Raw genomic sequence first — 14,578 nt, 5'->3', positions numbered from 1 at the left:
AAGTTATTATCTAATTTTAAACTTTGATTGCGCCAATGATCAATAATCCATCTAATGCCATGGAAATGCTATTTATACGCTGTTATAAAAACTACCTCATTCAATAAAGCTGTGAATGTTTGCACATAAAGTAATCGAATCTGGTTAGCTCCTTTAACATTGTGTCTGGCATTTTTACTGTAGTTATTGAAAAGTAAATGGGGATAACACACTCTTGCCCTTATACTAGGAGCATATACCCCTTATACATATTTATTGATCGGTAAAAATATCAAAATCACTTAATCACCAAAATTTAATCTAAGTTGAATTCCGAAACCAACATGTGAGACCATTGTTTTGGTTAGTGCAACAGCATAAATCAATTGTGGAACTGTAAATAGATTAGACCGGGGGTGAATTTAAATGACCAGAACAGACTCATATTGACCGCAGCAACTTTTTAGTTGGATGATAAACTTTTGTCATTGGGATAAAAAAGCTAACTCTTATTGTTACTGAAATCGTCTGAGCACTTCAATAAATTGTCATGGAATGTTGGAGGAAATACGAATCTTATAAAAACTGTTTCACTTTAAGACTTCAGGACCCCAAAACACTGTTCTTTAAACTTAAATCTAAAATGGATCAGGAGATTGGAATAGCTTTGAGTGACTATTGATTATCTCAGGAGTGTTTATTATGTCATAGATAAAGAATACACGAATAAAGTAATAATCCTGTCCAAGTTTTCAACAGGAAAATGCGTGCAAAGCCGCGGGTAACTGCTAGTAAATATATACTTTTGAACATATTTTCTTGATCATGGGAAGAAAGCAAACTCAACATTAGCGTCGGAAATGTTATTCACCGAACCAGAATTACTCATACAGGTGCAAAACCTACAAAATACGTGAGGCCGTGGGTAACTGCTAGTCAGATATAAATTGAGATAGTCTGTGAATGTGAAATTTGTTGTAACCAAGCAGAAATGATTTTTACATTTTTTGGTGCATTGAAATTGAAGTTATTAGTGTAAAATGATATAAAATAAAAATACTAAGTCTTTCTGTTAATATTTTACTTTAACTTGGTACTTATTTACTCAAAATATTTCTTTTACTTTTGAGATAACAATATTCTGTAAACACAATGATCAAGATGTAACTATTATGTTTGGTATAGATGAAGATGTTGAGAGATAACTTCCACGAAGGAGATGTGATCCTGTCCAACCATCCTAAGGCTGGAGGCTCCCATCTTCCAGACCTAACTGTCATCACTCCTGTATTCTACAAGTTAGTGTTTTGAGATTTCAGTCTCTGTTTGTGAGACAAGTATACTTCCTTGAAGTAGTATGAAACAGGTTTTCCTTTAAAACTTGCATACCTGTTTATTTTTCTCTAGTAGTGTATTAATTTGTTTTTTTTTGTACATCATTTAACTATTAAAGTATTGACATGTTATTGCTAATTTTAAAACTAGAGATCAGTTTTGAATCTCTTCTCAATTGTATATTTCAAATAATTATTTTAGGTAAAATTTGTATACCAAATCTTATTGCAATTAAAGCTTATTACAATTTTGTCCTCATGGAAGCACTTACTGAAAATTCTGCATAGCTTCAATGAACATTACCTCTGAGAGCGAAAACCACTCCTGTTCCAAAGTATACATATGACATATAACGCTGGTTGTAGAAACAATAATTGTCTCCTAAACTGCCCAAACAAATCGATACTTAACACAAAAACTGATTGTATAAATACGAGGGTCGTCCATAAAGTAACTGCCGTTTGGGCGTGGCGCGATAAGTAGTGGGGGTAGCGCCGCCATTCTCACATCGGCGTGCGGAGCCGTTCAGTATGCTTCTAGCTGTGCAAGGGAGAGCATTGTGCGATCGCGCATTCTTTTGTTACAACGTAAAAACATGAGCGCCGTGATAGAAAATCCCACCAAGTGTGAAGTGCGTGGTGTAATAAGATTTCTGTGGTCGAAAAGTTACACAGCAGCTGAAATTCATCGTGAATTGAGTGCGGTGTATGGTCCAAACATTATGAGCAAAGGTGTAGTTCGTCAATGGGTTCGTTTTTTTTTAAATGGAAGAACGAACGTTCACGATGAAGACCAGAGTGGTAGGCCATCTCTCGTCAGTGATGATTTGGTGAACAAAGTGGATGAGAAAATTCACGAGAACCGTCGCTTCACAATCTCGGAACTTTCAGATCATTTTCCTGAAATTTCTCGAAGTCTTGTGCATGAGATAGTGACAGAAAAACTAGGCTATCACAAGTTTTGTGCTCGTTGGATTCCAAAAGTGCTCACCGATGATCACAAAATGAAAAGAATGAGTTCTGCCATAGTCTTTCTTACTCGGTATGACGTTGAAGGAGAAACATTTTTGAACAGGATCGTTACAGGAGATGAGACTTGGGTAGCCTATGTGAATGCCGAAACAAAACAACAGTCAATGCAATGGGGTCATACCGCTTCGCCAAGCAAGACAAAGAAAGCTCGCCAATCTTTTTCAGTGTGAAAATTGATGGCTACAGTTTTTTGGGATGCTAAGGGCATCTTGCTCGTTGAATTTATGGAGCGTGGTACAACCATTACAGCTGCAGCTTACTGTGAAACCTTAAAACGGCTACGACGAGCGATTCAAAACAAGCGTCGTGGTCTTCTGACATCTGGTGTTGTGTTTTTCCATGACAACGCTCGCCCTCATACAGCTCAAAGAACAACAGAACTTTTGGAAAATTCCAAATGGGACGTTTTTGACCACCCCTCCTACAGCCCGGACTTGGCTCCCAGTGATTTCCATCTTTTCCTGTACATGAAGCGGTGGCTTGCATCTCAGAGGTTTGCGAGTGATGAAGAGCTTCAAAACGCTGTGACAGGTTGGCTACGTTCTCAGGCGGCAGATTTTTTTAAAGACGGAATTTCAAAAACTGTTAAAAGATATGATAAGTGCTTGAATTTATATGGTGCATATGTAGAAAAGTAGAGAAAAGCTGTAGTTTTAACATTTATATAATAAACTTTTTGTATCTCAACTGGTTTATTTTTTATTTCAAAACGGAGGTTACTTTGTGGACGACCCTCGTATCTTGGCTAAATTACTTTTACCAGCTCGGTACACCCATTTCATTTCAATATTCAGCCTTCAAACTTAAAATAAGTAAGTTTTATAAAATAAATTTATGTGTACTGCTATTCATTATTTTGAAACATTAATTTGGTGACCTAATATTTTAGTGAGGGATGCAAAATAAATATAAACATTTATGTAAAGTACATGCAAAACTAAAAATGTAATAATAAAAGTAGTGCTGTAAATATTTATTATGAAATTAAGCTTTCCTGAAATATGTTTAAAAACCTCAGTTTCAGACTTTTGGTCAGACCAAAATAGGTCAAATAGGGTTCATTTCAACATTTTCATCAAATAATTTGTATGTTTAAAAATTACGACAACTTATTGAAACATCTGGAATGTTAAAAGGCAGGTTCTGAAATACATGGGACAAAATGGAAAATCACTGAAACTAATTTAGAATTTGTAAAACAAACCACTCTATTCAGTGTTCCCTCTAACTTTCACAAAAATATGGGGAATACGTGTGCCCGCACTTTGACGATTTCCTTTAATAATTATTTACTTACAGTATTTTAGCATATTAAAAAACAAATTTTTATCTTAAAATGGCAACAATTCACCCAGTATACTGTAGTGTTTGTTAATACGTTGGTCAGTAAGTAGGCAATCAGTAAAAGTGGTGTGTGTACAAATAGTATCGAATCCAAATCTTGATAGAGTATGCTCCACTCATATTTTGATCAGAGAATACATATACGGTAATAATGGTTAGAGCCCAGTCGGGAAGACGAATTCCTTAGATAATGGCAGTTAGTACAAGCAAAATACAAAAATTAAAGCAACAAGGTAAATGGAAGTATATTATCTGTGGTAAACAACACTCAAATAACACCAATAGCAAACATTCAGTCTTAGAAATTAAGTACTAGTCAGCACCAGTATCACAGCGCAACTACTAGAGTCATGAAGCAAGCACAAAATAGTTAACACAAAAAATATTTTTGAGATGCAAAAGCTGGAAAATTTATAATGTAAAAATTGATGAAATTGTATTTATTCGGTAGACGAATATATGACTCCAAAATATAAAATAAATTCTGGTATATGTTATGTGTTAAGCAAATATTTATGGAAAAAAGGCAAATTAATCACTTTATCACACAACATGCAGGTTTGTGGTGGCTCTATTATGTACAAGCTAAGAAAATGATAAATGCTTTAAACCAGGCACTATAAGCCACCAAGATAAATTACCATGAATTATGCTCTATGGTAAAAAAATTCAACACGTACCCTATTTACAAAATTCACTTTAAATAAGCTAAAATACTAAGTAAATAATTAAAGGAAATCGTCAGGTACGGGTGCCAAGACATTCGCCATGTATAGAAAAGGGTTGTTAGTCCTGAAATTTATAAAGGAAAAAAGTATAACTACTTACAAAAATATAAAGAATTAGTATACAATGTATTTTATTAAGTTTTAATCTAAAAAAATTATCTGAAGTAGTTTATAAATGTACACAAATAAATGAATAATAATCATATAACATAACTATGATCGTGAAAACGGTGTATTAAAAAACATTTTTGAAAAAAAAAATCGTAGAAGCAAATCTTAAGAATGGGATGCCAGGACAATCGTAGAAGCAAATCATAAGAATGGGATGCCAGGACAATCGCTGGAAAGAAAACAGTATCAAGGTAATTGGCAGGAAAAAGATACTTGTTAAAAGAAATTCATTAAGGATGAGGAGCGAGAACAATCACCAGATAGGAAAAATAGTAAATTAGTGAGTCCTGAGTAAATTTAGAAGGAGAATTTGAGTGCGTTTTTCTACTATTGATTGAGTTTAAAAAATAATCCAAATAACTAGAAGTTATAATTTAAGATTACTTGAAAAAGAAACAATGGAAATAATTTATGTTTTGAACTAAGTAGTGAAAACCAATGTTCATCTATTGAAAGGAATCTTTTTTGGCAAACAAAATATTAAAATCTATTTCAATAAACATTGGTGGTATTATTGATGGTTGAAATAATTTAGTACAGAATAGAGTTGCTGTCCCTTACCTGGTGCTGTAGACCTCAAGATTGACGTCGGGTTGTGATGTAGGAGCAGCGAGGATAGTAGTCGGTCCGAGTAGCAATCACAGTCGTCCACTACTGTAGACCCTTTGCAGTTGAAAATTTACTCTTCAATTGACCAGTTGACCGTTGTTAATATAGACTCGCTTGGCCACATGGTTGGGGAAACGTTTCCCTCTCACCATGCTCAGGCGGAGAAGTGGCGATATTCTCGGGTGCTCTGGTTTTGAAATTCATATAATCATACCAATTTCGTACATGAAAAAGTAACATGTTACAATCTTTAATCATTAATTGTATTTCTTAAAATCAACAAACTATATTTAAAACAAAAAGTTTAGGATTGTAAGCAGTATGGAATTGATATTTCCCTTATCGATTTTTTTACTAAATATCTGTATTTTATGCTTGATTCTATAATAAAGACAGAATTTATCATCAGTATTTTCTGTTGATCTGTTCAGAGGCATTGAAAAGCCAGTGTTTTTTGTGGCAAGCAGAGGCCACCATGCAGATATAGGTGGCATCACGCCGGGTTCCATGCCTCCTCACTCCAAGTCTCTGAGGGAAGAAGGTGCTACATTCAAGAGCTTTTTCTTAGTGCAAGGAGGCAAGTTCTGTGAACAGGAGGTGACTGAGGCCTTGATGGCCCCTGCCTTGGTTCCAGGCTCCTCGGGTACTCGCAACCTCAAGGAGAACATCTCTGATCTTAAGGCCCAGATAGCTGCCAACCAAAAGGTATGTGTGAGGGTAATTTTAAGGAGCAAAATGTTAATTTTTTTTAGTATTGTGTGCAAGTTATGAGTTAAAATGTATACTTATAGATTATTAACAAAAACACATTTGAACCCTTTGTGAATAATAGGGATATATCTGCTAAAGACTGCATTTGTAGTAGCCAGTTTAACGATATAACCCTCTAACTGACAATCAACGATCTTTCAAATAGTTGATGAAAATGTAATACACCTCAACAATTATTTTATGAAAAACCATTTGCTAATAAATGCAGAAAAACTAATATCATAGTCTGTAAAACACAGCAATATAAAGAAATAGTTTAGCCACCAATTACTTTCAACAATCAGATTATAACAGAAAGCAATGCAACTAAATTCTTAGGGCTGACAACCTGAATTGGAATATTCACGTTAAAGAAATTATGTTAACACTATCTTCATGTTAAAATGCAAAATTTGTGTGATTTTAAAGCTTTCAAATGTATTTATTTTGCATATATCCACTCTATAATAGCATTTGGTATCTCTTTATAGGTGCACCACCTCCATTAATAATTTGGATTTCCATTTTAAGGGCTCATAAAAAGCCATCAGAATAATATTAAAACTTGAACCACAGATCTCGGTTAAGGAGCACTATATATCATTAGGTATACTAACTATTTATCAAATTTATATCTATTAAACTATACTGAATATCAAACAAAATTTCAACTACCCAAAAATATTGGCCATAATTATAGTGCCAACTGGCTCTGCCTGCTCACAACCTGCAAACTTTTTGCAAAAAAATCAAAATAGTGTGGATCTAAATTGTTTGTATCTCTTCCACAAAATATTAAAGCAGACTAAAAAATAAATACTTTTAAGAGGAAACTCAAGGAACGTCTGGTTAATAAGGCCTTGTAATCTTTTGGGGAGTTGTTTTAATGTTTAGATGTTGTTAACTATAGTTGTAGAATAGTCTTAAATAAGAAAATATTTTAAGAACGTTAATTTATTTCATAATAACTATAAAATACGCGTTAAGTTGTATTTTTAAAAGATCGATATTACACAGTTCAAATGAGTTCCTGTGTCACTTATTATTTATTTGTGCATAAATGTTGCTAAACTTTTATGATTTTACGTATTAATGCTTTAATTGGGGCTCCATAATGTGTGAGTGATTGAATACTGTTCCTAAGCTCGAGGCAGCATTGAAACCACAGTCAACATGTTAAACTATTTTATAATTATACTGACTAGTGAGAATACATGTTAACATCTTCACTGCAGATCTATACTGAGTGAAAGACTGACTTAGTACAGCATCTACCACGGTACTGGTGTACTAGTACTTTTATAAATCAGTACAGCTTGGAATCCCTAGTAATTTTACCTCGGTATTGGTCTAGACTATAGTATCCTTGTTTACAGGGGATAAATCTAGTGCGAGAGCTGATAGATGTGTACGGCCTGGATGTGGTGCAAGCATACATGGGGCATATCCAGCAGAATGCGGAGCTAGCAGTACGGGATATGCTGCGGGACATTGGTACAGCCACCCCCAGCCACCAGCTGTCTGCTGTGGAGTACCTGGACGATGGTTCTCCTATCCAACTCACTGTAGACATTGATGTAAACACTGGCAGTGCTGTTTGTGACTTCAGGTGAACAAAGCGTTGTTATTGGTATTTATTAGACGCTAAATCTCAGGTCATAGTAAATATAAGAATATTTATATTTAAAATGTTTTAATAAAACATAATGTAGTTAAATAGATTACAAAAAATTTTTAGTTATGACACACTTACAAGACTACTTGCAGTTTTTCACTGTACAATTGAAAATACTGTAAGCCTTCAATATTCAATTTATACTTGCATAAGTGGAAATGATCTATATAAAGTTATAATTATTCATATCTAGATATATAATGTTTTTCTTTTTTGAAGTATTTTTCTGAATTAGAGTGAGTATAAATTATTGATATGCTCATAAAGATTATTTTGAAAGTATTTTTTGAGTATGAATTTAGAAGATTTTGGAATCACCCTATCCACATTGACAGTTTTCATGACAATTTTCTTAAAATGAGTTATATATTGGCATATAATCTGAATAGTTTGAATGTTGGCGCAGTGGGACTGGTCCAGAAGTGTGGGGTAACTGTAATGCTCCCCGAGCCATCACCATGTCAGCTCTCATCTACTGCTTGCGTTGCATGATCGGTCGGGATGTTCCGCTTAATCAGGTATATGACAAATCACTACATGCAACTAATATGCATGATTTTTACGTTGCTAAAATAATGTTTTTAATTATAAGTTTTTCTATATAATTGTACATTAGAGTAGTTTAGCTACCTTACTTCCTTAGGAAAATGAGTTGATTTGCTATATATCTGTTGTCACTAAAGCCCCACGCCCAATTTAACTTTTGAATGGTTGAGAATGTTCAAATTGATTTTGGGGCAAATAGCATCACCAGACGTTTAAAAAAATTGCAAATGGTATTTTAAATGTTATGACAAGTAATACTACAAATTCAATGTCATGACGTCAGAAAACAAACAACGAACAGAAGTCTAATTTCTGACTACTCTGTCCAAAATATGTTTGTAGTAGCAATGGTAAAATTCTAAATACAATTAGATGATGATTTGTTATATGAATTCAACTGTAACTTTCATCATTGTTCTTTTTTTGGGATATTTCATCAATGATTATCTTTTTTTAACATAATACGGTGGTCAACAAGCGACTGACTATAAATTGTCAATTCTTACCTGTTCAAAAAGCTCAATCATTGCTATACCGTTACTAATGATGTAACAACTTATGGCTTTTAAATAAAGAATAGTTTGTGTTTTAGGTGTGATGTTGGTCTACAAACTGTTAATAACTATTATTTCTGCCTCAGTGGAAAAAATAAGAAAAAAATTTCTCTAATGGCAACAGAGCGTTTTATGTTCTTGTCAAGTGACAACTTGTGATCGAGGTTAAATTAAAAAATTAATTACATTGTTTCTTGCCCAATCTTTGTAAAATTGTATGTGCTTGTATTAAACAAGGTATGTCAAGGAGTATGTCACATCATGTGTCACATAACAGGATTCGTGGATTGCTTGCTAAATTTTAAATCTATAGCTCATTTAATTATCAGGATGTTTTACCGACAGATAGACATACGGACAATCATACACAAAATAAATTTGTACATCCCTAGCAGACAAAAGAGATACCAGCCTACTGAGTGACACGCTTCAATGACGCTCAGCCAAATTCCATTGCTGGACATGCACTTTCATAAACTCATGATTGTGTTTGTGGAAATAAAGTTTCGTGCAGAATTTAACATGTACGAATGGAATATTTCTTGATAGGCGGTTTTTTCCTTTTAATATATTCATTGCATATTCGCATCTGTATGTGCATTCATATATGTATGTGTGTGGTGTGTAATGGTGTATTATTTTGTACTATATTTATATTCATTTTTTTTTTAAATTATATCCAGTCCGTTATTTCTTCAGGCGTGAGCAACTCGAGTCTGCGCACAGGCATCATAGCCCATGCAGGCTCATTTCCCGAGGACAATGTTATTATACATATTATTTTTATGATGTTTATTTTATGTTGTTTATTCTATGATGATTATTTCTTATTCTTTGTTCACATTTCAAACTTCGTTCGGTATTGTAAAAATTTAGAAGTTAATTGTACAGATTGTATTGTAATATTGTACATATATTTGGGAAATAAAATCAATTCATTCATTCATTCATTCATCTTGCCACATGATACTTTCAAATTTTTGTTCTTTACATTAAGTTTTATAGCAGTGTTCAAATAATAAATTTCCGTTGAGCTAGAGAGAGTACGTCAATATAAAGAGTGCACTGAAATCAAATCTTGTCACCAATGTTTAACATTCACTTTCCAGTCTATTATTTTTAATTTTTACTCTATGAATAAGTATGTCACTTGTTAGAATCTCATTTGAATGTACTCAGTTTGTTTACAAATTTATTTATTCTGCTATTTTCTTGTTTCAATCATGGTTACCTATAAGACCGATGTAAAGCACCAAGAAATTTTGTCCAATCTCTAAATGGTTAATTACATCAACTAGTCTGATTTATAATTAATAGATAAGGCAGATATTTGTTACAAAGACAGATATAGGTTAATTTTATAACTGCCATAATGATTGAGTGTGAAGGAGGATCCATGGGAGCGGAAAACGTACTGGTTTGGGTTGTTCAGCTACCTTTTCAAATAACTCTTGGTAATTTTTTACTGGATTTTTTTTCTTCAATAATCATTCTGAAAGTATTAAAGTTATTAGAGTGTTTAAATATGTTTATGCTCACTCATTGTATTCTAATTTGACAATAGATTAATTAATGTACTATAAAATGGATTAATGAATCATTCACTTACTTTGTAAATCTTTCTATATATTTTAGTTTAAGTATCATCTTTACTTTCGCTGTTATTATTAGTGTGACAGTCTGGCCTCACTCAGGATAATGATCAGTAATTGAAGCATTCTTCTGTTAAGACTATTTTAGGTCATAAAGACTTATTAGGACTCCTATTCCTCAAATACAGTTGTATCATAGTTTTAACAATAAATTCATGTCCAAACAATTTAATATAAATATCATCATAGCCTTAATCATAGCCCTAAGGAAAAGGCTATTCTGTCTGATTGAAGAGGTAATGAGTTCCCATGAAATGTATCAGATATTTTCTAATAAAAGTAAAGTGTTTTGTTATTACTATCATTGAAAAACATTTTAATATACATCTTAATCTTCTGAAATAATGTGGTACAGGGCTGCTTAAACCCAGTGAAGACAGTAATCCCAGAGGGGTGTCTCCTGGACCCATCAGATGATGCTGCAGTTGTTGGAGGTAATGTGCAGACCTCTCAGCGCATAGTGGATGTGGTGTTTAAGGCATTCAAGACATGTGCTGCATCGCAGGGCTGCATGAACAACGTGACATTCGGCCAAGAGGGTTGGGGCTACTATGAGACAGTGGCTGGTGGTGCAGGAGCGGTCAGTATCACATTTTATTAGTTTACTTAGTGTTATTTTTATATTGTAACTGTAGTACTGTAATAACTATCTATGGATTATTACAATAGTTTAATATTTTCAGCTTGCACATTACTGATTGTATATTAATACCAGGGTCCCACATGGCATGGTCACAGCGGAGTCCACACCCACATGACCAACACTCGGATAACAGATCCGGAAGTGCTGGAACATCGTTACCCGGTGATCCTGCAGCAATTCAGCCTGCGCCCTGGCTCTGGCGGAGGAGGAGCATATCGTGGTGGTGACGGTGTTGTCAGAGAACTTCTCTTCAGAGCGCCTATGACTCTATCCATCCTAACAGAGCGCAGGGTGTTTGCTCCATATGGTCTGGAAGGTTTGTTTCTTTTAGTTATTATCTTAAATGTAATTGAATTAAAATGAGACATAACTCAAGAAGCCATATTCCAAAGATTAGATACAATTTTGCATAGATTTCCCTATTAATTTGCATTATTAGATATTTGACAACAAATAAGACATAAAATAAACAGGTTGTGTGACATAAAATAAAGTAGCAATATTGTAAAAAGTATTACCCTATTCTCTCAGCTGATATTTGTTGGCTTTGGAATATTATAATTTTCATTCCTAAACAGTAGGATTGAGAAGGACAAGAACCAGAAAAATTAAAATGCAAATAATAATAAACTAGCAGAACTAATCTAAATGGAACACTGAAAAGTTATTATACACATAATAGGTTGTTTCATATATTTCTTGCAACATAATGTGACATTTCATAAATCATTCATCTTTCATTTATCATAAATATGGTATAAATCGCTTAAAAATATAATAATACAAACAAATTTAACAATTTCTTGTCAACTTTAAGATAATTTTATTGTTAGTTAATTTTGTTTATGTTAAATTAATTTTGTGTTCATTCACCTCATCGTTACATTCTTAATTTTAATCAGTTAAATTTAAAATGTAATAATTATTTAAAACTAAATTTATTTCCCTTTCTTAATTTTGAAGTTCTTGAAACAAAATTAATGATTCCTTTTCAATTTTCTATTATCTAAATTCTCTTCAAACATTATAGTGATGATTTTTAAGGAGGCATGACGGCTGTAATCAACAATATTGTTGTGAACTACTACTTGTTCCTGCCACCTTATCCATTTGACTAGGCTGGTGGCTCCTGAACCTGTACTCTGAGCACTGCACACTGATTAATTTCACTGTTTGTTTTCCAGTTAGTGGTAAAGAGGGTCATTACCAAAACCTGCATGTTGTACCGGAGTGGGGTCACCGAGTCATACCTCAGTGTCTGCTTCTATAATAGAAATTTTGAAAGGTAGTCTTGAAATGGGCCTGTCTGTGTTCCTTTTATAAAGGATGTAGAGGTTACAATCATTCTATAAAAATGTGGAACGCTTCTTTTTTCCAATAGCGCCTTTCATCCAAATAAAAGTAGAGCGTTTGGTCTGCCAAATCTACTCCACCCATTAAGGCGTTTTAGTGGCGTATCATTTTGGGCCTACTGGGTATAAAGACTTTATTTTCCTTTTTTGGATTTCAATTCATCAATAGCCGTACTATCTGATGACAGAAGTAATACTTTCTTTTGTGAAAATATTTGCTGTCTACCTAGCATAAGCAGCTGGTGACAGATTGTCGTGTTTGAATCATGTGACTATTGTGAAACCGTGATGCCAACGTATAAACATTGAATATCTGTTGGTCTTATCTTTTTTAATGACAAACCAGCAAACTAGACCTCGCTATCTGTTTAAATACCAAAAATATAGTGATACTACGAAACGTATCATGAAACATGCAGACGTCCTCAAACGAGGACATCAGCGGTTAAAGGGTTAAGTATCCTACTATCTAGTATGTAGTCTATATAAATATATTCCATGTTGACCTAGAAATTAAACTGTGGCGTAGTTTCACCCCGCTCTAGCAAGTGGCTACACCACACTGAAACAGTAAACAAGCGGTAGAGCGCGCGGTCCCCGGTGACCGTGCTGCACCCAATGTGTTAAATATGTGTGTGTGTGTGTGTGAGTGTCTGCGCATGTACACACGTGCGTGTATGTGTGAGTGAGTGTGAGTCCATGAGTGTAAGCGTGTGTGCATGCATGTATGCATGTGCTTGTGTGTGTTGGTAATTCATAGGTATAATCAAATTCAAATTCTACGTATCGATTTCCACCTGTATGTTTTCAATTTCCGTTGTAAATTTTCAGGTGGGCTGCCTGGGGCTAAGGGTCTAAATTTGATGTTGAAGGCAGATGGCAGAATTATTAACCTTGGAGCAAAGACAGCAATAAATGTTGGTCCTGGGGTAAGATATTAGTTTTATGTAATAACAAGTTTATGGTATAATTCTATTACAGCAGTGTTATATTGTTGATCTTCGCTTCCTGATCCTTTTCAACTAACAAAATTCCTATGTTAGTTACTGAATCTGGACCTTGGCCAGTAATGATAAAGCATCTTTCCATCAGATATCAGATTCATCAAAACAAACTGTCAGCTACCTGTAACAAAGATGATCAACTCTTATTTTTGGTAAAAATTACAGTGTATTAATGTTGAATGTTAACATATTATTATTTATACAGTTTAAGTTTTTTGACACTGAAACTGGTAGTTAAATTATGTATTTCCAAGGCCATTTTCGTCACTTTAAAAGCTCTTTTCCTAAAGTTGAAAAAAATATATCTGTTATACTTATTAAGTTTTCCATAACTGAATAGTTTCTTTACTACAGAAAACTTTGGTAAATTGAGAGTCTTTTTATGAACAAATTCTACAATTTTAGAGCAACAGATTTTAGAAATTTAGGCTTCTTTTAACAATGTAAACAAATCAAAGTTACATGACTGTTATATTTACCAACACTATATTTGTTTGTTTATTTTATTCTGTGTATGTTTTAAAAGTGTACTTGACAAAGTTGTTAATTACAACAAAATATTGTACATTAAAACATTGTAGTTTTCTTTTGAAACTGCTCTAAGAGACTATTTAAGCCAATAGGCAACACACTTCAAGACGTTAAGGATTTAAGAAACCTGGTAACAAAAAGCTTTTGTTTGTTTATTTTATTCTGTGTATGTTTTAAAAGTGTACTTGACAAAGTTGTTAATTACAACGAAATATTGTACATTAAAACATTGTAGTTTTCTTTTGAAACTGCTCTAAGAGACTTATATATATGGAAATGTATATGTTTGTATTGAAATGTATTTTAAGATCATTGAAAAAATATGAATATGACTGTTGTAGGACGTGTTCCAAATGTTTACTCCCGGAGGTGGGGGTTGGGGAGCTATTGGCGAGGGTGAATCAGTCCAAAACCCCAACAAGCCTTGTTCTGTGTTAGAGAGAGGAAGCTTGTTTGAGTACCGCAAGGCTCAAGAATCCGTCTGATCAAATCAAAATTATTATTTAGCTCTTAGAGTATCTGTGCTATAGTAGGTAAGGTACTGAATTACAAACATTTTTGGTCTTGCAGATAATTTATCATGTGTTAATCTCTTATATATTTTATTACAATGGTTATACTTTAGTGAATAATAATATTGTTATAAATTTATTAAATATAATATTGTTTAAAAA

At 33.5% G+C, this 14,578-nt stretch overlaps 1 protein-coding gene across 1 annotated transcript in view; it reads left to right on the top strand.

Moving 5' to 3' along the window:
• The window catches only part of LOC124360680 (5-oxoprolinase), a 70,195-nt gene extending 55,617 nt beyond the window's left edge, over window positions 1-14,578 (top strand). Inside the window, exons 14-21 of the mRNA XM_046814502.1 lie at window positions 1,165-1,277; window positions 5,629-5,902; window positions 7,324-7,556; window positions 8,029-8,140; window positions 10,730-10,954; window positions 11,090-11,333; window positions 13,201-13,298; window positions 14,246-14,578. Of these exons, the coding sequence (XP_046670458.1) occupies window positions 1,165-1,277; window positions 5,629-5,902; window positions 7,324-7,556; window positions 8,029-8,140; window positions 10,730-10,954; window positions 11,090-11,333; window positions 13,201-13,298; window positions 14,246-14,389 (1,443 nt within the window). The 3' untranslated portion in view covers window positions 14,390-14,578. The remainder of the gene's footprint in view (window positions 1-1,164; window positions 1,278-5,628; window positions 5,903-7,323; window positions 7,557-8,028; window positions 8,141-10,729; window positions 10,955-11,089; window positions 11,334-13,200; window positions 13,299-14,245) is intronic.

Source organism: Homalodisca vitripennis, chromosome 4 (genome assembly GCF_021130785.1).
Source record: "Homalodisca vitripennis isolate AUS2020 chromosome 4, UT_GWSS_2.1, whole genome shotgun sequence".
Classification (NCBI taxonomy): Eukaryota; Metazoa; Arthropoda; class Insecta; order Hemiptera; family Cicadellidae; genus Homalodisca; species Homalodisca vitripennis.
This window is presented reverse-complemented; position numbering and strand designations above follow the sequence as displayed.